Source organism: Neophocaena asiaeorientalis, unplaced genomic scaffold (assembly GCF_003031525.2).
Source record: "Neophocaena asiaeorientalis asiaeorientalis breed wild unplaced genomic scaffold, Neophocaena_asiaeorientalis_V1.1 scaffold89, whole genome shotgun sequence".
NCBI classification, from domain to species: domain Eukaryota; kingdom Metazoa; phylum Chordata; class Mammalia; order Artiodactyla; family Phocoenidae; genus Neophocaena; species Neophocaena asiaeorientalis.
This window is the reverse complement of record NW_020172592.1, coordinates 9402391-9428955: the sequence shown is the minus strand read 5'-3', so window position 1 is coordinate 9428955 and position 26565 is coordinate 9402391. Positions and strand designations below refer to the sequence as shown.

Genomic DNA, 26565 nt, shown 5'->3' with positions numbered 1-26565 from the left:
AAAAAAAAAAAAAAAAAAAAAAAAAATCTTATATTCTTTAAAAATATCTCTTTATTCAAGCTCCTAAAGAACTAATCACTACGTGAAATTCTCATCTTAAAGCACTTTCAAATTATGAAGCTGTAGTAAATCAAACCTTCCCTACTGGTTAGAGCTAACGTAAGATTTTTGTTCTACAAATAAATATCCATATATATAAAAGCTCTACTTATTTGGACCTGAGTACCATTACTGCGACAGGGGACTGTGGGAACTCGGATGCAAGGCTCATCAGAATCAACTGTCTGGAATAAGTTCACGGAACGTGTTGTCTCTAGAATATACAGGAACATCTGCATCAACTCTCGGTCCAGCATAAGATATGTTGATTACTCATCAGTGGGGAGTTTTAAGTTTTACCCACTTATTTAGGATAGGAAATCTCTACATGTTATTTTACATGTTTTCATTTTCTGTAAACAGGATGACCTAATAGTAGCAGATAACTCTAAGTGCTGCAAATGTAATAACAGAAGCTTGTACATCTGTACCGCATATCCATGAGAACCTCTCAACACTGAGGAAACAGAATGATTCCTAACAGCACCTATGTGAGGTGCCAGGGATTGCTCCCTTCAACTTTATACTTGGCAACTCAATCAGCTGTCTGTACCATAGCAGTGCTGGAGTATTTGATAAGGGTGTTCCATTTTCAATCCCAAACTGTATTAAAGAAAAAGGATTTTTCTGAGATTTAAGTGAGATTTTCATGTATCTTGTCTAATTTAATTGAAATCCAATTGAAATCCAGATCAGACATGGCCAGCTTATTCTATTATGCCAACGTGGACATAGCTTGAGCCACTCAACCTCTACAGCTTACATTTTAAATTAACAGGAATGACTTTGAAGTTCCAAATTGAGACGACTCTCTGCTGAATTCTACTGACACAGAGAAAGGCACCAAGGAGAGAATATTAGAAGTTCCCCTAAAGTCACAGAGTAATTAATACATAAAGAATTAACATATGTTAAAACAGTTTAGTTTCTCTAGCTACATTTTTATAAAAACTATTTACATAATTGCATTTTGTGAACAATAAATGATATAATACAAAATACCTTCTATCAGGTATTAAGGGACAATTTGTGTTTTCTGGATGAGACGTCCATACTTCATAGCAGCTGCACTTATTTTAGAGTAAAATTGGCTCAGGTGAGTATGGCTTGAAATTTAATATCCATGCTCCCAGCACCAATAAATAGATATGACACAGCAATGTATATGAAGAAACACCGAAGAATCTGCCTGAAGTTTCGAAATCAATATGACTACCACCTGATGTCTGCAGCCATGATAATTACCAATTAAAGTGGAGATGAATGAGGAGCTGGCATCAAAAGGACATCTGCCCCTTCCTCTCTCAGATCTGTGTGATTCCAGGTGAAAAAGGGGATCCTTTAAAGAAAACCAGAAAAACCATTATGTATTTGCCAACTTTAATAAGAATTTAATTTCTCAGAAAAAATACATTCAACCTTGATTATTTACAAAACAGGTATTGTAAATAGGGTACCAGTGAGAAACATCAAGTTACTTAGGAACAAACTGGATTTTATAAATAAACACGTGGGTTTTCAGGCCCATGTGGGTTTTCTCACTTCTCTCAAAAAGGATGCAGGTGCTGAAATGAAAGAAATTTGCAGTTTTTAATCACTTGATCAGCCAGTATTAGTTATTCTGAGATGTGTCAGTTAAATATTCCAAATGAATGGAGACTTGCTGAAAAAAAAAAAAAAAGGAGACTCTGATAAACATGGAAATGGGCATTTATTCCACAAAGGCCATTACTGATTTTTTGAATAATCTCTAAAAGAAAATGATAAAATTTTCTATCAATAATTTGGAATATTTATTTCCAATTATTTTTATTCTTCATTGCATATTCTTTGTATAGACATGTAATATTTAATAATTTAGAGAATGATTACTGCATAAATAATTACTGGGATATCATGTAGAAGTTGATGCCATATTATGAACAATATTTCAGTATGGTTTTGCACAAATGAGATTTTTTTTTTTTTTGTGGTACGCGGGCCTCTCACTGTTGTGGCCTCTCCTGTTGCGGAGCGCAGGCTCCGGATGCACAGGCTCAGCGGCCATGGCTCACAGGCCCAGCCACTCCACAGCATGTGGGATCTTCCCAGACCGGGGCACGAACCTGTGTCCCCTGCATCGCCAGGCAGACTCTCAACCACTGCGCCACCAGGGAAGCCCCACAAATGAGATTTTGAAAATAAACATTTCCATGAAAAACTACTACTTTATTGGTTCCTATTGCAATCACATAACCACAGAACTTTTTCTGAATGTTCTCAGATTGCAAAATTCTCATTAATGGATATTTTTACAAGTAATCTCCATTAAGTGTGTTATAAGTGGTTTCAGTTAAAAAAAAAAGTAGTCTGGAAAAGTGACAATAAAAATCAATATAGAGGGGCTTCCCTGGTGGCGCAGTGGTTGAGAGTCCGCCTGCCGTTGCAGGGGGCACAGGTTCGTACCCTGGTCTGGGAGGATCCCACATGCCGCGGAGCGGCTGGGCCCGTGAGCCATGGCCACTGAGCCTGTGCGTCCGGAGCCTGCACTCCGCAGCGGGAGAGGCCACAGCAGTGAGAAGCCCGCATACCGCAAAAAAAAAAAAATTAAAAATCAATATAGAATATTTTGTCGGAAAAAAACCCCCACTTTGCAATGGAATATTGTCAATACTGCCCACTGTGGCATCTATAAGTAGTCCCGCCCACCTGTGAATAATGAACCTGCAAACAATCCAAAGTCCTGAGGAACCTTTAAGGGTTGCATGCACTTTTCTAGAACTTGATCTGGACTTTCCTAGACAGCCTATTTACTCCACATTATCTATGTCGTCCTTTTCTTGCCATTCTTATCCAACACACATTCCTCTTTCTCTCTATGATACTCTAAAATCACCATTTTGATCCTGCCATTTCAAGACCTTTCTGGTAAATGCAGAGTTCACCTGACTCTTATAAAACTCCAGTCTTGTTCTTGGAACTGAACCATAGCCTAGAGAACAAATGTGGCCTCTGAATCCAGAGGTGTGGCTAAGCTGATATTTTAAGCCAGAAAAAAAAAGTTTATCTATTTATACAATTCACACGAATCAGTAGAGAGAAAGAATGCCAGTAAATAATTTGAAACATTTTTGTGTTCGCTTCCCACAGACAACAGATTTGCAATGACATGAAAAGAAAATGTTTGTTGAAATGAGCTAGAATGACTGGTCTACCCAGCTAATATTTAAGAGGAAAGGGGTTCATCTAAATTTGCCAAACATATCCATAGTGTTTGTTATATGGAGGAGGAAATGATCAAGTCTATGAATGAAATACTTGTTTACCCCTTTAGTCACTGCCACTTTATAGAATATTTGGTAAAAATAGGTAGGGTATACATACTATACTTGCTCTAATACAGTCAAACGTCCAAATGTTTGCTCATAGAAAGCAGTTGAAGAAATATACTGAACTACTTTCTTAAATCAAGACTTTTGGGGGCTTCCCTGGTGGCACAGTGGTTGAGAGTTCACCTGCCGATGCAGGGGACATGGGTTCGTGCCCCGGTCCGGGAGGATCCCACATGCCGCAGAGTGGCTGGGCCCGTGAGCCATGGCCGCTGAGCCTGTGCATATGGAGCCTGTGCTCCCCAATTGGAGAGGCCACAACAGTGACAGGCCCGTGTACAGCAAAAAAAAAAAAAAAATTTATTTTGGTCTGCATTGGGTCTTCGTTGCTGTCTGCGGGCTTCTCACTGAGGTAGCTTCTCTTTGTTGCAGAGCACTGGCTCTAGGTGCACGGGCTTCAGTAGTTGTGGCTCGCGGACTCAGTTGCTCCACGGCATGTGGGATCTTCCCGGACCAGGGCTTGAACCCATGTCCCTGCAGCGGCAGGTACATTTTTAACCACTGTGCCACCAGGGAAGCCCGAGTTTGCCTCTTTCACGAATGTACTCAAAACTCCTCTTTTTAACCCATCAATCTTTGTTGATAACAAGTATGAGATTTCCACTGAACAAATCATGAAAGATGAACAAGGTCAGAAAGGCAACTTCTATTGGAGATAAGATGATGACTAAAACCATATTTCTGATCTAATTTTATTGCTTCTCTAAAACCTTTCTACCATGCCTTTTGAAATCCTTATTTCATGGTAAGTGAATCCCTAAAACCACACTCAATTTACAACATGCTTCAATACCTCCTTGCCTTAATTGAGTCATAGCTCCCATACTAGGCATAATTATGGAGCCTCAAAATGTTCATGTCCTAACGCCTGGAACCTATGAATGTCTCACTTTGCATAGCAAAACGGACTTTTCAGACGTGATTAAGTTAAGGACATTCAGATGGGGATATTACCCTGAATTAGCCAGGTGAGCCCAATGTAATCACATGAGTCCTAAAAATAGTCAGAGAAGATGTGATGATGACAGCCAAGAACCAACCAAAGCAACGCAGTGTGGGGAAGACTAGACCCGCCATTCATTGCTGGCTCTGATGATGGAAGAATGGGGCCATGAGCTAAGGAATGTGGGTGGTTCTCTAGAAGCTGGAAAAAAGAATGTCATGGATTCTTCCCCGAGATCTTCTGGAAGGAATGCATCCCTACTGACAGCTTGATTTTATTCCAGTGAGAATCATTTTAGACTTCTCATCTACAGAATTATTAGATAAAACATTTCATTCTAAGCCACTAAATTGACGGTAATTTGTTACAGCAGCCTTAAAAAATGAACGCAGCTCCTATGAGGATATTGCTCCACACAGCTTCTCACACTCCCAGCTCTTTTACATGATTAATCATAAAATTATAAATATTTTTGACCCAATACAAACCTCCAGAGTTGAGACCCTTTTATTTTTTTTCAAAATAAAAAGGTCCCTTCCCATCTTCTCCCCCTTAGTCAGCCCTCACTTTGCCCCTTATTCTCTTATCCACATGTCTACCTTCGCCATTTCTAAACCTAGGGTAGTGATGATGCTAAAGCAAACCATTCAAAAATATAAAGCAATCACTAACAACCAGTGGTTTTTAGCTCAGCCCTCAAAATTTCCAAGGAATGTATGTTTCCCTGGTTACGTCCTTTTATAACTCTTTTGAGCAGCGAGGTGCTCAGACACCCTAACTCATGATCTCCCTTGACATTCAGTAGACAGCCTCACACCTTACGACTGATGGCGAAAATCAGTTTCCATTATTTATGTTATTATTCAGAAAAAAAAATCAGTTTCCAGTTGTCAGGTCCTGGCCCTGGGACAGGAAACACAGTAGCAAACAAAACTCCAAGCCTTATCACTCTACTATTCTCATAAAATTACCCCCAATAGATTTTTTTTTTTTTTACTGTATCTATCTGCAATATTCAACGCTGTTGCCTGCACCGTGGCACTTATTTAATTCCCTCCTCTACCATTTATCACCTTAATTTTAACCAGCCTCCTGAGCAGTCTCCCCAGCCACTAATTCTTTACTCTGCCACCAAAGACTTCTTTCTGAAATGTGAATTTCCTCTTATCACCTCCCTACTTAAAATCTTTCACTGACTTCCCATAGACTCCAGAAAACAAAGTCTAAAGTCCTTAGGGTATTTACATAAGGGACTTTATACATAAATACTTCATCTCTTAAATGCTGCTCTTACAGTTTGAGTACCAACCATTCTGACTGCTTGTAGATTTTTTAATCTTTCTTGGACTTATTAATGTGTTTAGGATAATAATGCCCACACAGTATTAAAAATTCAGCACAGACCTTATCACCTCCAGGAATCCTGATCTGACCCATCTGTCTGCCCTAATATGGATTCTGGGTCCTCCTGAAGCATCATATAAAACCCCCTTTTACATCATTTACTCCTCTGTATTACAACTGTCTGTTTGACTCTATTCCCTACTGGTTTGTGAGGCTTCCTTGAGGAAACTGCCTATGTTACATTTATCTTTGATCCCCTGTATCAAATAAAATACCTGATATATAATAAATGCACAGCTGTTTTTATTGTTTGAATAAATAGTTTTATCTCCTTTGTTGTATGATCTTTGCCTACTTTCTCACAGATCTAAAACAACTCACAAAACAGAGCTGTGGATAGGTATGTTGATTTAAAACTAGACAACATGTACAAGTTATTATGCTATTCTTTGTTGTACATGCTTTCCTGGGGCTACCCATACAGCAGTATCACAGTTCTATTTTTTCTATATTTTGATTGCCATTGGCTTTAGTAACAACTAAAGGAAAAAACAGATGTGTTCTTAATTTCCCCCGCTATTTATTGAAGATAACGTATTTTCATAGACACTTTGACAATTTATGATGAACTCTTGCGAGGTTTGATATATTAAAGGTTAGGATGAATAGAACATAATATCACATGGCAGTCGTTAAAAATAAAATCAAGTACTGAAGAATTATAGAGATGACTTATTTTATCCCCAAAGACCTTATTAGTGACAGCATGTAATTTGAAGTAATGTGGAGGTGTGACATGGACGTACACTTATTTGTTAGTTAACGCTTCCCTTTCCCGCATGACTTTTTTTTTCTTTTTTTTTTTTAATGAGGAAAAGGTATTCTCTCGATACTGTTGTGTATTGTCAGGAAATTTGAAAACTGAATGGGCAATAAAGACCGAGTTCTTAATTTTTATCAAACAACCAACTTGACACTGGTTTTTAACATACTAATTGGTCTTTTGTGCCATGATTTTAAAGCAGAGGCTTCCTTTGTCTTGTTAAGCTGCATATGACAAAAAAATACACTGATCCAAGTCATCTTAATTCCTCAGGATTGAATATGTTATTCTTGCAACTTTATACGGCTGAGATGTAGAAATTTTAAAGGAAGAAAATTTACCACACACAATAGTATTGATATTATGATAGAAAACAGGCAAATTCCAAACTTTTATTGCTTTGTTTTGCATAGGTCAAGCTAACTTCAAAATTAACTACAAATTTAAGAATGAAGTTTTGCATATTATTTGGAGAGTTCACTGTGGTCTTAAATGCAGTGTTTAATTTGGTGCACAATCCAATAAAATACTAAAAAGCAAGTAATATAATTTTCTTCCATGAAGTAGAATTCAACAACCGAACCAACCAGAAAACTTGAGTCACAATGACCTTGTCAATGACCCCAAAGCAATCGAGTTTATGGTTCAAGTAATATGTAATGCTGGTGTTTAACCCTTTTGAGAATGTTGGTCACTACTTAGACTGGTTTTCCATTATCTATGTTTTAACAGCTGGAATTTCTGCCTGAGTAATGTGGCTCAAATTTACAAGACATCGCTAGTATTAACAATGTGGGCTGCACTTTTTGTTTCAGTGTGACACAGAGAAGTTTTTCAATAGATCGTCACGTGCTTGAGGAAAAGCAGGACATCTAGCTCACAAATGTGAGGAGATGCATGTGCTCTTCAGAAAAACGTTTGTAAAGAATAAATGGTACATCTTCCCAGAAGAATTTTCTCATTTAGGTCTTGAGGAGAGCCCTCAAAACCCAGGAAGCCTGCTGTAAGCTACTGTCAATAGGCGTGAGTTGCTGCATATCAGGTGTTAAACGTGATGCCAATTAAATGAAATGAGCTTCCCATTAATAAATCAGCTTTGTGAACTAATACTATTCTTGCGCTCAGCACCACTGAGATATTCTGAAAGATGTCAAAAGTAAATTGGAACGTTACAAATACAACAAGATAAAACAAGTAATCACTTATTTTATTAGCTATTTCTAGTAGGAAAAAAGTAAAATACACAGGCTCACAGCCCCGTATCTGTCAATAAAGGTGGTTTGGGTACAAAACTGCCTAGAATAAATAACCATAATATGCACTTTAATTCTTCACACAAAGAAACAGCTATTAAGTTGTCTGTATCACAAGTTAATTTTGAATGTGATTCACTGTATCATTTATTTTTTCCCTTTCTTCTGCCAAGCAATAAAATCATTTATTAAAGAATATGTGAAACATTTCCCAAAGGCTAAATAAACAAAGTGGAAAAAAATGCAAAAAGGGAGTGAAGTTGTAAGTAAATGTTTTGACTTTAAGGCTAATAGCTTTGCATTTTAATTGCTTTTTTCTTTTTTTACATTTTTTTCCCAAAAATGATACATTTGTATAATACTTTAAAATTTAGGAAGTATTCTTGCATATGTTATTTTGTTTCATCCTCAAAGTAAGTCTGTAAAGTAAGACAGGGTCAATGATATTGTTCACAATATTACTTTCTCTTTATAGGTGAGGAATCAGGCAGAATGAGGGTTTGCTAGTCTCAAAGAGTGTCTTCTAGTTCCACATTATTTTACAGTATTACCCTACTTGCCATTATAAAGGAGAGGATGGATATATTTGCGTTGCTAGGCATGGTTGAGTCCTTTATAAGGTACTTAATGTATAATCAAGGTTCAAAAATGTATATTAAGATTTTTTTAAAGAAGAAAAGTATTTTATTATTATTTTATGTACTTATTAAGTTATATGTTCAAATGTTTTATTTCCTTAAATATTATCAGAATAGCTTGCAGAGGCTACTAAAAAATTTTTAAAGCTTATAATACAGCTAAGTAAAATTCGAACTCAAATGTCTTGTGCTGAATTTTTAAATAAATATTTGCTTTAACCTTTATTTGATGGCAAAATCATCTTTCCCTCTCTTTTGTTTTAATTATTACTTCAGGATTCCTCACCCTAAGTGCCCTCATCATATGCCAATATTCTCTTAAATTCCACACTGATAGCTCTGTCTACTGGATATATATGCCAGGGTATATACTAAGAATACTGGAAGCAAATATTCTTCAAACTGTAATTATAATGTTGTCGTGAAGCCTGCTTTTACTAGAAAACAGCATCAACCTTCCTTCTCACCTCTTCCTCACCATCTTCTTAAAAGTAATCATGTCACTCTCCCTCTGAAAAATCTCTGGTGCTTCCTCATGATTACTGAATAAAGTCTAACTTCTAGAATGGCAGTTTAGGACCTTCATGGTGTGACCTCATGCTTTATCCCTTACGATCTCCAACATCCAATCAAAATTCCAGCAGCATAAGCTACCTGTAAACTTTTCTGCATCATAACATCCATAGCTCTGATTACACTTTCCCTTTGGGAAAAGAGAATTTGAGTCTTCCTTTTCTCTACAATACTAACTCCTACTAATGATAAAATGATATTGAAAAATGACTTCACTGATACTCTCCAAGACTTCACCAAGCAAAACTTCTCCCATGGCTATGAGTCTCTTGTAGCATTATTCTCACTGCATTGTGACGATGTACATCTGGGCAGTTCAACAAACATTTAAGAAGCCTACTATATTCCAATCATTCACACAATATTGAATTTAGGAAGCATGATGCATGCTATTCCTTTTATTAAACACCATAAAATTAAGCAAAGTAGCCAAATTGTCAGGGAAGATTGGAGGGAAGTTCACAGTGACAAATGCCTACCTCAAGAAATGAGAAAAGCCTCAAATAAATAACTTAATTTTACACCTCAAGGAACTAGAAAAAGAACAAACAAAAGCCAAAGTTAGTAAAAGGAAGGAAATAACAAAGATCAAGGCAGGAATAAATGAAATAGAGACTAAAAAGACAACAGAAAACATCAATGAAACTAAGAGCTGGTTCTGAGAAAAGATAAACCAAATTGATAAACCTTTAATTAGACTCACCAAAAAAAAAAAAAAAGGACTCAAAGAAATAAAATCATAAATGAAAGAAATGATATTACAGCTGATACCATAGAAATACAAAGGATCATAAGAGACTACTTATGAACAGTTATATACCAACAAATTAGACAACCTAGAAAAATATGGATAAATTCCTAGAAACATATGACCTACCAAGACTGAATCATCATGAAATAAAAAATCTGAACAAATTATTAGTACGGAGATTGAATACATAATCAAAAACCTCCCAACAAACAAAAGTCCAGGACCAGATGGTTTCACTGGTGAATTTTACCAAACATTCAAAGAATTAATACCAATCCTTCTCAAACTATTCCAAAAAATAGAAGAGATGGGAACTCTTCCAAATTCATCTTATGAGGCCATCATTACCTTGATACCAAAAGCAGACAAATATGCTAGAAGAAAAGGAAATTACAGACCAATATGCCTGATGAACTTAGATGCAAAAATCTTCAACAAAATATTAGCAAATTGAATTCAACAATACATTCAAAGGATCACACACCATGATCAAGTGGGATTTATTCCAGGGATACAAGAATGCTCCAGCATTCGCAAAGCAGACAATGTAATGCACCACATTAACAAAACAAAATGGGGAATAAAAGTCATATGACCATCTAAATAGATTCAGAAGGAGCATCTGACAATGGATTATATATATATATCCAGAATATAAAAGAACTCATACAACTCAATAGGAAAACAAACAAACATACAAACAATCTAATTTAAAAATGGGCAGATGTGAATAGACATTCTTCCAAAGAAGACATATGATGGCTAATAGGTATGTGAAAAGATTCTCTACATCATTAATTACTAGGGAAATGGAAATCAAAAGCACAATAAGATATCACCTCATACCTGTTAGAATGGCTAATATCAAAAAGTGTAGAAAAAACAAGTTTTGGCAAGGATGTGGAGTCAAGGGAACCCTTAGGCATTGTTGGTGGGAATGTAAACTGGTGCATCTACTGTGAAAAATAGGACGGAGGTTCCTCAAAAAATTAAAAATATAACTACCATACATCCAGCAATTCTACTTCTGGGTACTTATCCAAAGAAAATGAAAACACTAAATCAAAAATATATATGTACTCCCACGTTCACTGCAGTATTATTAACAACAGCCAAGATATACAAGTTAGGCAACAACCTAACTGACCATTGATAGATGAATGGGTAACAAAACTGTGGTATATATATGTGGAATATCATATTATTCAGTCATATAAAAGAATGAAATCTTGCCATTTGTGACAACATGAATGCACCTTGAGGGCATTATGTTAAGTGAAATAAAAGAAAGACAAGCATCATATGCTCTCCCTTATATGTGGAATCTAAAAAAAAAAACAAAAAACAAGCTCAGAGCTACAGAGAACAAACTGGTGCTTGCCAGAAGCAGGGAGTGGCAGGTAGGAGACACGGGTGAACTTTTATTTCTTTTAGTTGAAGCAAGTTAAATCTAAACACTTAAAATAATAATCGTCAATTTAACAAATGGCAAACCAAAATGAACAGGTGACTGCAAGTAATATGTAACAGGATAAAATTTTTTCATGAATCAATATATTAACTGAACTTCAATGAATCATATTGGACAAATACATCATTTCAATGGCAGAAATAAAGTCTCTGATACTTTCTTCTCATAAATTAGAGAAAAGAAATAAAGGAAGAGGAAGAAGGAGAAGGAGAATAGGAACAGGAATAAGAACTAGAATGAGTCAGGATGCTTTGCAAAGAGAGTCAATTCAAAGTGGACAGAAGAAAGGTTCTGCTTTGCTCTTGCTCGAGTCCCATAACCTCTTTCTACCGCAATTACTTGTAACTCATTCTTTGTAAAAAAAAAAAAAAATGATAATTCTATGCTGCTATCTTCTATGACTGTTGTGACAATCAGAGGAAGGAATGGGTATAAAAGGCCATTAAGAAACCATAAGAACTAGAACATACAAATATGTGACATAACCATACATGAAAAGAAAACTGACCTCTTACAAATGCAAGGGTTTGCAACCAAATATTTTATATCAAACCCAATGGTGCATAATGCTGATTTCATTCAGCATTTTGTTTTTGTTTTTGTTGTTCTACAGTGAACTTTAAAACCTTGTTCTATATTATAAGAAGCCAATGTGGTGTAAGAATGCACATTAATATGGATAGTATTTCAAAGCACTGTGGATAAGTGACGGATTATTCAATAGATGGTGTTTGGACAACTGGACTGCCATCTGGAAAAAAATAAAGTTTGATTACTACCTCATGTCCTATAGCCCTGTAGTCAAATTCCAGACTGATCAACAATTTAAACGTAAGAAATAGGATTATACAGGGAATAGAAAAAGACAAAAATTTTGTATATAACCTTTGATTCAGGGAAAGCCCTTTTAAAATAAGACACAAAATTCAGAAGACTTCAAAGAAAGACTGATAAATAATATGACTAAAAATTTTTTTAAATCCTATATGGAAAAAAAATAAACATTTTTTTCACTCAAATAAAAAACAAGACCTCTATTTTTGCCTTAATATATAATAAACTTATACAAATCAATAAAAGATCACAAAATTAATTTTAAAAAATGGTCTGGGGTCGTAGATGTACAAAGTAGGCATGGAATACCTTTTCATTCCAGAAAGCAAAGAAAGCTATCAAAACTATTAGGGTTGCAAAGACTTAGATGTCAACTTAAAGAGGTATCTACTGGACAAATATGGGATAATTCATTGATCAATAAGAATAATAAGAGCAACGGATTGAAATAAACCTGAACAGCCAAAGAATATTAAAAAGCTGAATATTGGCAATATTTGCTGGAAATATCTTATAAGGCCACATTAGTAAGTGTCCTATTATAATTAACTGTGTAGTTCTAAGGTTAGGAAAGTTAGTATTTTAATTATTTGAAAGATGAGCATAGCCAGTCTGCTTATCATGACATCATGGGTTCTGATTTCATTCATTTACCTTACGATCATCTGTGTTTGGTTTTGGAAAAAGTCAAATTTAATGTGATAGAAAATCCATCACATATGTCTCCTCAGTCCCTGCCTGAACTACCCAGTTAATCTGACTTTGAATTTACATATTGAATTCATATTGAATTTACATATTGAACTGACTTTGAACTCATACTGAGAATGAAACAGCATTCTATAACAAATTACTCAAGTAGCTTACTTGGAACCTCTTTACATAAACAAATTATGCAATATTAAAAGCAGGTATACCTATATGTAAAAAGGCTGAAGAAAATAAAATTTTGCAGTAACTGACATCATGGTCTGGCTTACGAAAACTAGCTGCTGCTTTAATGGAATGCCAAGAAATTTAGTGAATGCAATTATGGCTATCTTTTGAGCAGTTATGGATGTGCTGTCCTGCATAGACATTTTCGGGTGAATTTGGAGGAAAAAATAGTGGTAGTAAATATTTGTTCAATGTAAACAGGTGCTTACCTTCTGATATTCTCTATACATTGTATGATAAAATAATGGGCATAGCACATCTAATAAGCAATTGGATTAAACTGTGTCTGTTTCTTAGATAAAATATATGGAATCTGATCATTTACATATATATGATATAGAATAATCTACATATCTGATAACATATGTAAGCATTATATATTCTAAAATGTAAAGTATAAATAGGAGCTATTAAATATTCCTTACTATTAATTGATTATTAATATTAAACTATTAAATAGAACAATGCTAGACATAATCAAGAATAAACAGTTATGTATACTTTCAAAAATTTAACTGAATGATGGAGATAATTATCTAGACTTTTACACATGTCAGGAGAAAACCCATCTTGACTCAAGTCAGTTTAACGATCTGGATTTCTCTTCTGCATTGCTTTTCCTGTCCACCTTCTCTGGGTTTGACTACTCTCACTGTTATTTTGACCACACACAATGAAGCAAGAATCAAAATTGTTTTCTGAGGACAAAGATGCTTTTGATCAAACTATGAATATCTACTTTTCACGGGAAGGAAGATATAGTCCCTTTTTAGTATGCAGCTAGGCTTCGGAGCCATTGCTCGTTTCTGAATCCCTGTTCCCTTTCACTTGGACACTTCTGAAAACCCCTCAGTCCTATGAGTGTTCCTACTGATGACTGACTCATACATGATGACAAAGGATCACAGTCCTGTGTAGAAAAGAAAGAAAAGAACTGCTGGTAAAAGGAAAAAGAAATCCACCATTTGCACAGTAAGCACTGGATAGCTGAAGGGAAGGGACGCTTTCTATAACAGGTGATTTGTCATTCAGCTCTGGCTGGAACCATACAGCTCTCAGAGTTAAAAGTGTCAACAAAGGAAATTTTGGAAAATAGGTTTAGTGAGTAAAGACTTTCACGGTTATCAGAGAAGTCTAGGTTAAGGGATTCCTGGCTTTTTCTTTTGGAAAGAGGAAAAATGCTCATGAGGAAATGTATCTACATTATAATATTCTTACATAGTTACAGAAGGGTATTCCAAAATTATTTTCAAAGCTGGTAATAATTAAACCCTTTCTGATTTTATGATGCCCAGGAAACACTCTAATCTGCTGTATGCTTGAAATGGGGAAACCTGCTCCACGATCTAGGCTTGAGTCTAAGAGTATATGTTCCCTCTTTCTTCTTGCATCTCATTCGTCCCTTTATCAAACCACAAAAATTAGTTTATTACATAGAGATAAAAGGCATGTGAGCATATTTTTTTATGTGATTATTCTGGAGGCTCAAGCCTGTAGATATAGAAAAGAATAGAACAGAACAGAAATACAGTACAATTAAAAGAGACAACCAGCATGTTTCACTAGGGCCCCATGATCAGTGATAACACAGAATGGACAATAAACATGCACTTCAGAGGACATGATTTCAATGTGCCTTGAATTCCATGAGCACTTCACTACTCCGTGCAGGGCACTGTGCTAGGTGCCGCAAAGTTAATAATAAATCATTTCTGCAGAGCACTTATGAAGATACAAAGCACCTTTACCTACGTATTCTTCCCTTATTGCTTATCACAAATCTTTAAGATAGATATCTAACCTATCTCAAATACAATGATCCTCCAAAGAACATCACAGGAAGGAACTGTGTCTTCTGAGCTCTAGATAGGGAAATACAATTAGTATAATGAGTGCCTCAGGGTCAAAAGTCCTATAATGCGGTGTTATGTGAACAGGAAACTGGAACCTAATTCTAGTCCTGCGGGTAGAGTGGTCTGGGTTGAGGGAGGGAATGGTAATATTCTGGGATGTTTTTCTTAAGGAAACAAAAAAACAAAAAAAAGTTGATTAAGATTTATATTACGAACACTCTCTCTGGCTCAAATATTGTGCTAAGAACATTGCTTATTTGTTTATCTCACTGTTACCACAACCTTAAGAGACAGATAATTTTATCCTCATTTTACAAATAAAATTTCTAAGGCTCAAAGCTATTAAAAAATGTATCCAAATTCACATAGCTAGTAACACGAATATCTAATTCCAAAGTCTTTCAACCACTCTCCTAAAAGAAGGCATTCTAGGAGAAAAGAAAAATCATTTCATGATGAAGGAATGGGTAGGAAAGGAGCAAGTAGCCCTGACTGACTATGATCAAACTTGTACAGAGGAAGTTTAATAAGTGGGAAGGAGAGAGGGCTGAGAAAGTACATTAGAACCAGACTGTGAAGGATGCTGAGATAAGGTGTTTGAACTTCCTTCCCTCAATGTACAAGGGGAAATCGTGAAAAAATGTTTTGAAGAGACGTACTGTTAAGCATGGTTAATTTGACAGCTGATTGAGATACGGCTAGATTGAAGAGCAAGTGAAAACTGGGGCAAAGCTAGTGGAGGGTGACAATGGTTCTGGCAGAAGTAACAGAAAGAGGAATGATCGGAAAGATAGTTTAAAGATACAGCTGAAAGGGTTTTGCTACTGATTTAACTTGAAGGAAAGCTAGGCTGACAGTACAATGTTGAGTTTTAAGCATGAGTGGAAAGAAAAAAAGTAGCATCTTTTAACTATGATAGGAGCCCAGTAAAAAGGAATGAAAGAATAGGTTTCTAGGAAACATGATAAATTTCATATTAGGAATCTGTTTGATTTATTGATCTGGATACTTCTTATTTTATTTTTTTTTTTGCGGTACGCAGGCCTCTCACCGCCGTGGCCTCTCCCGTTGCGGAGCACAGGCTCCGGACACTCAGGCTCAGCGGCCATGGCTCACGGGCCCAGCCGCTCCGAGGCATGTGGGATCTTCCCGGACCGGGGCACGAACCCGTGTCCCCTGCATCGGCAGGCGGACTCTCAACCACTGCGCCACCAGGGAAGCCCGATCTGGATACTTTTTAAATGATGACAGGAAATAATAGAAACTTGACATGGGACGTCAGAAGATGTCTTAGGACTAGGAATTCAGATTCGTGAATAGCTGATGCCACTGGAGAAGTTAAAGGAATGAGACTGAAGGTGCTGCTGCTGATGACAGCTGACAATTACATAATATCTATTATCCGTCAAGCCCTAGTCAAGGTGATTTACTTATATTAATCCAATCCCATAACAACCCTATATCTGAGGTACTATTATAAGCTCCATTTTATGGAAGAGGACACTTGAGGCATGGAGAGAACAGTGACTTGCCCTAAATTATTACACAGTCAGTAAAAGACTGGGATTAAGCCTAGAGGTATGGAATTATTCTATATACGTAGTTAATATCACCACTGCACCACCATCAGTTTGGCTTGTGGCCTTCCGGAGAGCGAGAGGGCTGAAAGACACAACCCAAAGCGCTGGTGGTGATTTAGCCTGGGGGAGGGGCTGAGATTGGGGAAATGCTGAAGGAATACTTTCAGTGTGTCTCTGTGCTCTGACTCCCTCATAAAGGAGAAGGCAATGACATGGACGACTTTGAATGACTGAAACGATATCATTACTTACATATGAAATCAATATATCATTATGGAGAAAAATGTAGAATATAAATCGCTAAAGGCTGAAAATAATGATTTTTCATAGTCGTACTATTTAAAGAGAACCACTGTTGAAGCTGTTACATTTCCTTCCAGTCTTTATAGCATCTTTGATATCTTATTTCATGGCGCTCATGTTACACCAAGTTTTACTTGGATGTCAAACAAGTAATAAGACGTTCTGTCTCCATTTCTTCAATAAACACTTTTCAGTCTCCAATGCTGTGATACTTTATGGGCAGAACCTTTTCTTTAGCCCCGACATTCGATGATTTTTATTTTGATATCACTGGAGTGAAGAGATGTCTACCAGCCTGGTTTTGTCTTGAAACAAGGTAATAAGTAAGTCCCCATTTACTGATCTCAGTGTCCTTTGGGCTCCTGTTACTTTTGGCCTCTCACACATTCAGTTGCTGTAAATTTTATATCACCTCAACAGTGATTCAGCCACCTGAGGGCAAGGGGATGGCAGCCCTACAGAAAGTCCTGAAACGAAATCACCAGCTGTGCAGGCTTTGTTTTCTTCCTTCTTGTGTTTGCTAAAGGTGTTAGACTGAGGGTCAGATTTTTGTTTGCATCTTTTTGTTCTGTTTTATAGCCTTTCTATATACAACTTTACGTTCAGGCCAGGCCGTACAGCATGTAAGTAATGTGTTGTCACCCAACCCCTCTCCAGATGTTGCTGGCAAGGTCCTGAGAGTTTGCCAGAAACTTCTCTGCTTCCCATGAGGAGGCACTGCTCTGTCAAGTCGCGCTCTTTGACCCTAAGTGCCTTCCTCCAATCTGGTTCTGCATCACAGCTAATAAAATGTCCCTGGACATTCCAGCATATGGTAGCACTCTCGTTCTTAGTAGTGCATGCTGATGCAAGTTCTCCCCTTTGATGGACTCCTTCTGGTAAATTCAACAGAAAATCAGCAACAAGGTGGTTCTTAAGAAGTAGAGGGAGTAGGTTATTACCTGTATCTGCCTGGATCCAATCAGGAGACAAAACCCCACAAAGTTTAAACAGGGGACATTTAATATAAACAAACATTAAGTGATGATAGGAGATTAAGTATAAAGATGAATCGCACACTGAGGAAGGACAAACTGAGAAGGGGGGCTCAGACCTCATTGAAAGATGTACGGTTGCATACCAACGGGTGGTGGAGAAGCTTGCAGTGTGTCCAGGTCAGGGCTGGTCCAATGTCCCCAGGCAAGTGGAACCACCCTCAGGCACACAGTTCTGAAACCACCCATGCACAGGACATCAGAGGGAACTTGGAGCTGGAGAGAGCGCCCCCTGCAGAACCTAGCATGCTGGTATGGCCTGGATTGGGGTGGCTCACCGGATGGCCAGCCCCATGGGGCCGCAGGCAGGGGACAGGAAAGGATGCAAGGAAGCAGCACTTCTGCACAAGCTGGGGGCAGCCCCACATCTCACGCTGCCTCTGTCGGAATTGAGAGCTGCAGCCAGACGCTAGAGAAAGTTGTGTCCTGTGGGCACCCTCACACTGAAGAAAACCAAAGAGGCTGGGCAGTGGAGAAAAAAGTGTACTCTCCAAAAGTCTGGTGAAGAAGCCAAACCTGAACCAATGAGGATGGCCTCTTCCTTCTGGAACGTCTTGCAGCGCCATCTACTGACAAAGTTTAGCAACTGCCAGCTTAAAGGTGAAGGATTAGGGTCTAATGAATTATGTCCCGAGAACGTAATTCCCCTTTGCCACATAATATAAACTAATTAGGAGAGTGATATCACATCACTTTTGTCATATTGTATTGGGTAGAAGCAAGTTATAGGTCCAGGTCCTGCCCACTCAAGGGAAAGGGATTATACAGAGCATGGATCCGCCCACCACAAACTGCATTATGCATAATCACCCCAAATTGGAAATGACCTAAATGCCCCTCAGTATGTGAGTGGATAAGCAAACTGTGATACATCCATGCGATGCAATACTCCTCTGCAATGCAAGGGAATAAACTATTGATATACACACGACTCCATGCATCTCAAACCGTTTATGCCACGTGATAGAAGCCAATCTCAAAGTTTGCCTGCTGTGTAATTCCATTTAAATGGCATTCTCAAAATTACAGAACGATTGAGCCAGATAACAGGCCAGCATTTGCCAAGGTCTGGGAAGGGGATCAGAAAGCTTGATTGCAAATCCTGTTAGTGATGGTAGTTACCATGTAGTTACACATGACAAAATTCATAAAATAAATTTAGAATTCATTTATTGAACGAAAGTGAACTATATTGGATGCAAAATTAAATAATAATAATACTTGAAAAGAAACAGCAAAAAGTCAGTATACTTTTATGTTCCCACCAGGAAAAAGTATGTAAGAGTTCCTGAGTCCAGACATCCACAATTGACTGAATATATTTAAAATTTTCACAAACCAAAATAACTCTATTTTGTTTTGCATTTATTTAATTAAAATGAGCTCGCACATTTCATGTATTTAATAGCATATGTATTCACTGTTCTGCAAATTTATCTTGATATCCATTTATTAATTAAGTTCTTGGCATATTTTTAATGCATTACAGACACTCCTCAGAGTTTAGGATATTAATGTTTGTTACCTGTTACAAATATTTTCTCATTCTGTTACTTGTGTTTTGAGTCAATTTATGATGCAATTTTTAAATACACAAGTTTTTTTTTCAATTACCCAATATAACCCAAACATATCAAGATTCCTTTTGCTTTTTGTTCTTGTTGACTTTTGCCTCCCCTGCTGAGGAGGAGATAAATTATTCACAAGTATGCTCTTGTAAGTCTTTATATGCTTGATAATTTATCTCTTTGATCAAGTTTAGTATTCAGCTTATTATGAGAAGCTTTTTTTTTTTTTTTTTTTTTTTTTAAAAGCACAGAGGCAGAGCATGCTTGTTTTTGAAGCAGAAAGAGCCAGTGGAAACTTGTAGGTCCAACATCACTAGCCTGGGGTACTAGTGAAAGCTAAGTTGATCTGCCTGAGCCTGGAAAACGGCCAAGTTTGGAAAGAAAGATCAAGATGAAACTGATGGACAGACAGCATAGGACAAAAATGAATAATAAGAAGCTGCGGTGAGGATGTACATGTGAAGGACTGGGGAAACAGCAAGGAATTACAGAAGATGAGATTGTCAGAGCAGAGACCCATGGCTGAGGCCGTGTATGATGGTAAAGCCAGAAAAATTAAGATGAGACACAAACAAAAGAGTAAGGCTGACATAGCAAAGCAGCATCTAGTTGCTGCCCAGAGCGGTAGTAAATTCAGGAAGGGAGAGAGAGCAGGGTAGTAGTGTCTCTGAGTGCGGAACACATGCAGACACGGAAGCAGGGTAGTGGGTAAGGAAGGAAACAAAACTAAAAGTAGGACCCTGGGGCTGGACTATACAGTTCATAGGCAAAAACCCAAACCAAAGAGCCCACTGGAGGCCCACTTATCACAGAAGAAATGTATAAAGTGTCATCACAAAACCAAAGCATCACCATTATATGAACTGGCACAGATCACAGCAGAACCACAGCAAGACAGACTAGGTGTTGCCTCTTATGACTTACTCAACCATGACTTCGCTAATTTGAGCTAAGCAAGGTTTACTTGCACAGCATCAGGGAGAGACAGCCTGCAACTAATTCCATCTGAGGGTACAGGAGTATTATTGGAGCTGAAATCAAAGTAGTTCACTCTAGGTATTACGTAAGAGGTAAAAGTCTAACTGATGATTAAGAACTTAGTAGTTTGGAAGAGGGACTTCCCTGGTGGCGCGGTGCTTAAGAATCCTCTCGCGGATGCAGAGGACACAGGTTTGAGCCCTGTTCTGGGAATATCCCACATGCCACGGAGCAACTAAGCCCATGCGCCACAACTAATGAAGCCTGTGCGCCTAGAACTCGTGCTCTGCAACGAGAAGCCACCGCAACGAGAAGCCCACGCACGGCAACGAAGAGTAGTCCCCACTCGCCACAACTAGAGAAAAGCCCGCACAGCAACGAAGACACAATGCAACCAAAATTAATTAATAAATTAAAATTTAAAAAAAGAACTCAGTATTATGGAAGAGGAAACATTCAAAAAACAATTGTCCAGAAAGCTGAAAATAATCATCGTGCATACATATACATTTACATTTATATATACTTCTACATACACATGCATATATGTGATCTTCTTGAATTACTGAATGTTCAAATGTTTGATCATAACTCATCTTGATTCTAAAAAAGTCAATCCAACACTCAATTCTATTCAGAAACATTTTTTATAGACTCATATCAATTCAACAAATTTAAAGGTCTGGCAAATAGTGGGTTATAAATAATTAGGTTAAGTAAAATGATGAACCTGATATATATTAGACAGGCTGGGTCCTGGGACCCTTTACTGGAGTGCTTGCATCTGGACAAACATCTCCTGGAGCAACAGAACACAAAGAAATAATAAGGGACTAAAAATAACTGCATGCATGCATAGTTGGGGCTATTATGAACAATAAGATACAAAAAGGGCACAAACCAACTATCATTTCTGAGGTGCTGGGAGCAAAAGCAGGGTACTGTGGATGATCCCTGCACACAGCACCACCAAGCGGTGGTCAGACCACCTAAGCAACCCCTCCTGCCTGACCCATGGATCTGCACCTACCCTCACCTACCCCATTTAAGGAACCAGTTCACCCCTCCTCACGTCTTTCTTTGACTTATTTCATTTAGTATGATAATCTCTAAGCTCATTATATCTTTTTAGTGAATGATTTCAATGACTACTGCCAGGATTATGTTGGGTCATGAAGAAACTGAGATAGAAATGACAGCGTCTTCCCTGGAGACACTCTGGTGTTCATATGGAAATCGTAATTCATAACTAAGGTTTGTCTTAAGTACAATGAAAATCCAAAGGAAAAGTAATTAACTTCACCAGGTGGAGGTCAAGATAAGCATCACAGGGCTTCCCTGGTGGCGCAGTGGTTGAGAGTCCGCTTGCCGATGCAGGGGACAGGGGTTCGTGCCCCGGTCCGGGAAGATCCCACATGCCTCGGAGCGGCTGGGCCCGTGAGCCATGGCCGCTGGGCCTGCGCATCCGGAGCCTGTGCTCCGCAACGGGAGAGGCCACAGCAGTGAGAGTCCCGCATACAGCCAAAAAAAAAAAAAAAGATAAGCATCACAGAGGAGGTGATATTATGGGCTGAATCTTGAAGGATGAGTTAGGATTTTCCAAACAGAGAATAAGGATAACAGTTCCTCAAGTAAAGGAATCAGCATGAGTGAAAACCATAAGCAAGTGACAGAATACATCTTTAAGACGTGGCACAAAATGCTGTCATTGCCTCATGTGTCTCACAGGATCAGGGGAGTCATGAAGGGCGTGTAGGATCTTCTTCTTCCTCCCACCAGGGCTCCCTCCTTCGTCAACCTGAATCCTCAGAGTTTTATTATTAAAGAAACTCTTTCCTTACAATGTCTTCAGAAAATTATTTTCTACCTGTCCTGCAGGCATAGGAAACGTGGATTTAAAGTACTGAATAAAAGTCAAGACTGGGCTAAAATCTCAGAGTCAGCAAGTAGATAAGAGATCAAGTCATGTGAATTAATAAGAACATCAAGGAAAGCATGCAGTATGGGAAAATCCATACCAAGGATGGAATTCCTGCAATCACCGAAATTTAAACGGCTGGGAAGGCAGAATATTCAGAATCGTGAAACTATACAAAAATAACGATCCTAAAAACTAAAAGAGGAAAGCATCTCTACAAAAATTATAAATACTAGCAAATGCAGCAGAGAAGGAGTATAAGATGAGTTAAAGAGGTACTTATTTGGCAACTAGAAAGTCATGGGTAACAGAATTGGGAGCAGTTTTCGCAAAGGGCTAGGTGCACCCCAGGCTGACGAGCAAATGGAAGTCGAGGAAGGAAAGATGGGAAGTACCAACTCTTCTTTCAAGGTGGTCGTAGGAAGGGTGAGAACCAGAGAAGTCAGGAGATAAGCCTGTGGCCAAGTAGAGTTGAGGCTAAAGTTGTGTTTCATAATTTTTAATTTTTGAGACAACTCTAAACATGGAGAATTCTAAACATTTTTGTGCGCTGGAAGAAAAGAGAATGGAAACAGGTAATGAAGAAGGTAATAGATGTGATAAAGGGCATAGGTGGAACAAGTAATCTTGGAAGGAAGAGTCCAGAAATGTCTCCATATGAGACAGAGGGAAAGGCAGCATCAAATACATAAATTAAGAAGTGGAAAAGAGGAGAGGTTATAGACTTTTACTTTATGGCCTCCATTTGCCTTTTTAATAGGAAGACATTTCAAATGCCAAAAGTTAAGTTTAACAGGAGAAAACTGTTAACATCAAGTGTGCAATACCATGTACCAGTTCCTAGGGCAGCTGCTTCTCCACATATGATCTCAGAAAATCCACATAGCTCTGGCAAACTAGGTATTGAAATAGAGAAACTGAAGTTCACAGAAGTTAAGTATTGACCCAAAGTCACACAGGTAGTACATAGCAAAACCTAGACTTGAAATTTCACCAGTCTGGTCCCAAAGCCTCTATTATTTCCACTGCATTATTTTGCTCCTACCCCACTTCCAGAACAGTAGTGACTTGGACAATGCCAGGACTGTTAATTGAGGACTGTGAATGATTGACCATATGAACATGGGTCCATCTGAATAGTAATGGTGACAACCAACGTTCTCTAATTGTCTCTAGTACAATTCAGCAGTTTGGGAGCAGGGTTAGTAAATCACAAAGGTGAAGACAAAAAGACCAAAGTAGTTTGTTGTGTTTCATTAATATCAGTGCAGTGAGGTCGCCACTGTGTCAAGAAGGGAGTAAAATCTGGAGGGATTCAAGGATTGAGAAAATAGGAACGTGTCTACCGACAAATGATGATGAAGATCTAGTGGAGATCAAGTGTGGAAAAGCTGTGGAAGGCATAGATTCACGGAGGAGATGCCTGAGTAGAGACAATTATTACCATCATCATTAAACTCTTACAGGGCACTTCACAGTTTACAAAATGCCTTAATATAGTTGGTCGTTCAGGAAAGCAGCACAGCATAATGGACAACACTTAGCCTTGGACCATGTGGCCCAAATGTGGCACTTACTGGGCAACAAGAAGAAGCCACTTAATTTCTATTCTATTTCCACATTGTTATATGAGAGCAGTAATTCCTCCCTCATGCGAAGTTATAAGCGTTAAAGCAAATGAACAAAAACATCTTGCACATGGTATGTACTCAATATGCGGTACTTATATTTATCAAGACTCTTTGGGGGAAATCTTGATTCATCAAATAAGACTGAGGTAGACAATATTACTTCATTGATAAGTAATTTTAGGTCTAAAAGATGCCCTCTTACCTCGTTTTACAAAAGAAGAAAATGGGGGATTAGAGGAGACTGAAATAGGATGAGACTAGAGCTTGTTAATATTGCTTAAAATTTCATTCCAAAAACAAAACTGAATCTACAGACTTATCAATCAATCTAGACCGACTACCAAAGTCTGACAAATGTTTCAGATATGAGGATATGGATAGACATATAAGACCTTATTTAGCGTTCTAATCTTAAAAGAAGATGGAAGGCTTTTCTTAGAGAAAAAGAGGAAAGGTGGACACAGAAGCTTATTTACCCAAATGCTAAGCACAAAAGTTATTTAGGCAGAGAGAGAGAAAAATTGGGGCATCTTAGCTTTCCAATGACACTGAAGATATACCTAGTGTAGGAAATGCTGAAGAAGACAGTAAGATCAGTAAAAAGGTGGCACAGTGGCCAAGTGATATTCTACCCAATATCAGGATAATAAAAGGGTTCCATTCTGTTTTAGTCTCTTATATTACTTTTTTCTTCATTTTCTTGTAGGAAGATGATGGTAATAAGCAACACATCAAGAATCCTGAATTCCTATCAAATTTCTTCTCTTTCTTACCCTTTTCTGTCCGGATGTGTCATCTATGCAAATGCTGAAAAGAAAGTTTTCTGGAAAATACATCTACAACGATGTAGAGTTTTAAAAGTTAACACAATAAATGAGTAAAGTTGAGTTTACTTACTTTTTAAAACACGTTTTAATTTCCCTTTGGAAAGTAAAACCTGACAAAGTTCAATTTGCCAGACTGGAATAAGCAAGTCATTTTAATTGTCAACATTTTAATTAGGCTACCAAATTTAACTCTATGTACATGTGTTCTGTTTCATGTCCATGAATTAGCAGTATAGTGTGTGATTGAAGTTATAACTAATTTAACTTGACTCCACTAACAAAATCCAAGTTAGCTGTAAGGAGGCAACATATTACTCAATCACCTAATGTTGTTCAAATGTCTTAGAGAAAATATTCTTGAAAACAAGAAAGTCCCAAGCTAGCATGCTTTGTCCTTAGAGTCATTGTTGCGATGAATCCCAAATGCATCTTTAGTTAGAGAACTGAACATCTTCAGGCATATTTTTTCACAATTTCTTCAGACACTTTCATGAGAGCATTTAAAAAGTGAATCCATTTGACATCATTTGCAACCTAAAGCGGGCTAATGCAGCTATTACAAAACATCCACCATTACTCGATAGCCATTGGATAAGGAAAATAAATCATCTGGTTGCCATAGAATTATAAATGTGGAAAGTGATACACCATGGTAACATTAAGATTTTGGCATGAGGTACAAAAGTCCATATGTAGAAAGTCTGTGCTTTTTCTAAGTAATGGACTTACATTATGGACACGATCCACTCTTATATAGAGAATTATGCCATAATTATATCTCAAGGCTCAAAGATGGAAAAGTTAATAAAAATAGCTAATTTTTATTGAGGTACCACTTTACTATTGGGCTATATGTGATTTTTACTATACTTTTATATTTAGAAAATTTTATGTTCAATTATATATATACATATATATAATCTATATACACACATATATATATAAATGAAAACTCCAGTACTCCAAAATACAAAGCTTTTATTATTAATCTCTAAACTCTTCCTTCCTGATGAGAACTATGTAACACATCTTTTTTCCTGGATTTACCTTGATTACCAAGAATGTCAATATCATAATCAGGAAATATTGGTTTTATTCTCTTCACCTGTTCCTCTTTTCCTACTACCACTTCTTTTTTTGGCAGGCGGACTCTCAACCACTGCACCACCAGGGAAGCCCCTCCTACTACCACTTCTAATATTTAATCCAACTGTTCTCTTCCACCATTTTCCCCCAATTGTATTTTTGACCCTTGTTTTAAATTTTCTATTAGTTTCAAAAGGAAAAGGAAAAGGGTCATAATAAGAACTATTTTTAACTCTGTTCTCTATGTCTAACACTGAACCGGACATTTTACATTTGCTCTGTCATCAAGTCACCCAGCAAACCTATTTGGCAAATGTCAAGCAGCTCTTAAACGGCAAACTGAAGACGTCAACTAAAGAGTTACTCAAAAATCCTAAGCCTCAATAAATATGTGAAAGTGCTCAACTTTCTAAGTCATCAAGAAAACGAAAATTAAAACCATAATGTGATTCCACTACACATTCAACAAAACGGTTAGGAAAAAACAGACAATACTAAGTATTGTCTGTGGAGTGTGGAGTAACTGGCACATGCGTATATTGCCAGGGGGCACAGAATCGGTACAATGACTGGACAACGGTTTGGCAGGATTTACTAAAGCTGGACATACACATCCTCTAGGACCCAGTAATTCCACTCCCAGAACATACTGAGCAAAGACACAGGCATGTTTACCAAAAGACATGCACAAGAATGTTCACGGCAGCATGATAACAGCACTGCAACTGTAAACAAACCAAAGGCTCAGCCAAAG

The 26565-nt window shown here is 37.6% G+C and overlaps 1 protein-coding gene across 1 annotated transcript in view; it reads right to left on the bottom strand.

Annotated features, from left to right (window-relative positions):
• Positions 1–26565, bottom strand: part of SEMA3E (semaphorin 3E) — a 257351-nt gene that overhangs the window by 46861 nt on the left and 183925 nt on the right. The window contains exon 5 of the mRNA XM_024738432.1: positions 1345–1438. Within this exon, the coding sequence (XP_024594200.1) occupies positions 1345–1438 (94 nt within the window). The remainder of the gene's footprint in view (positions 1–1344; positions 1439–26565) is intronic.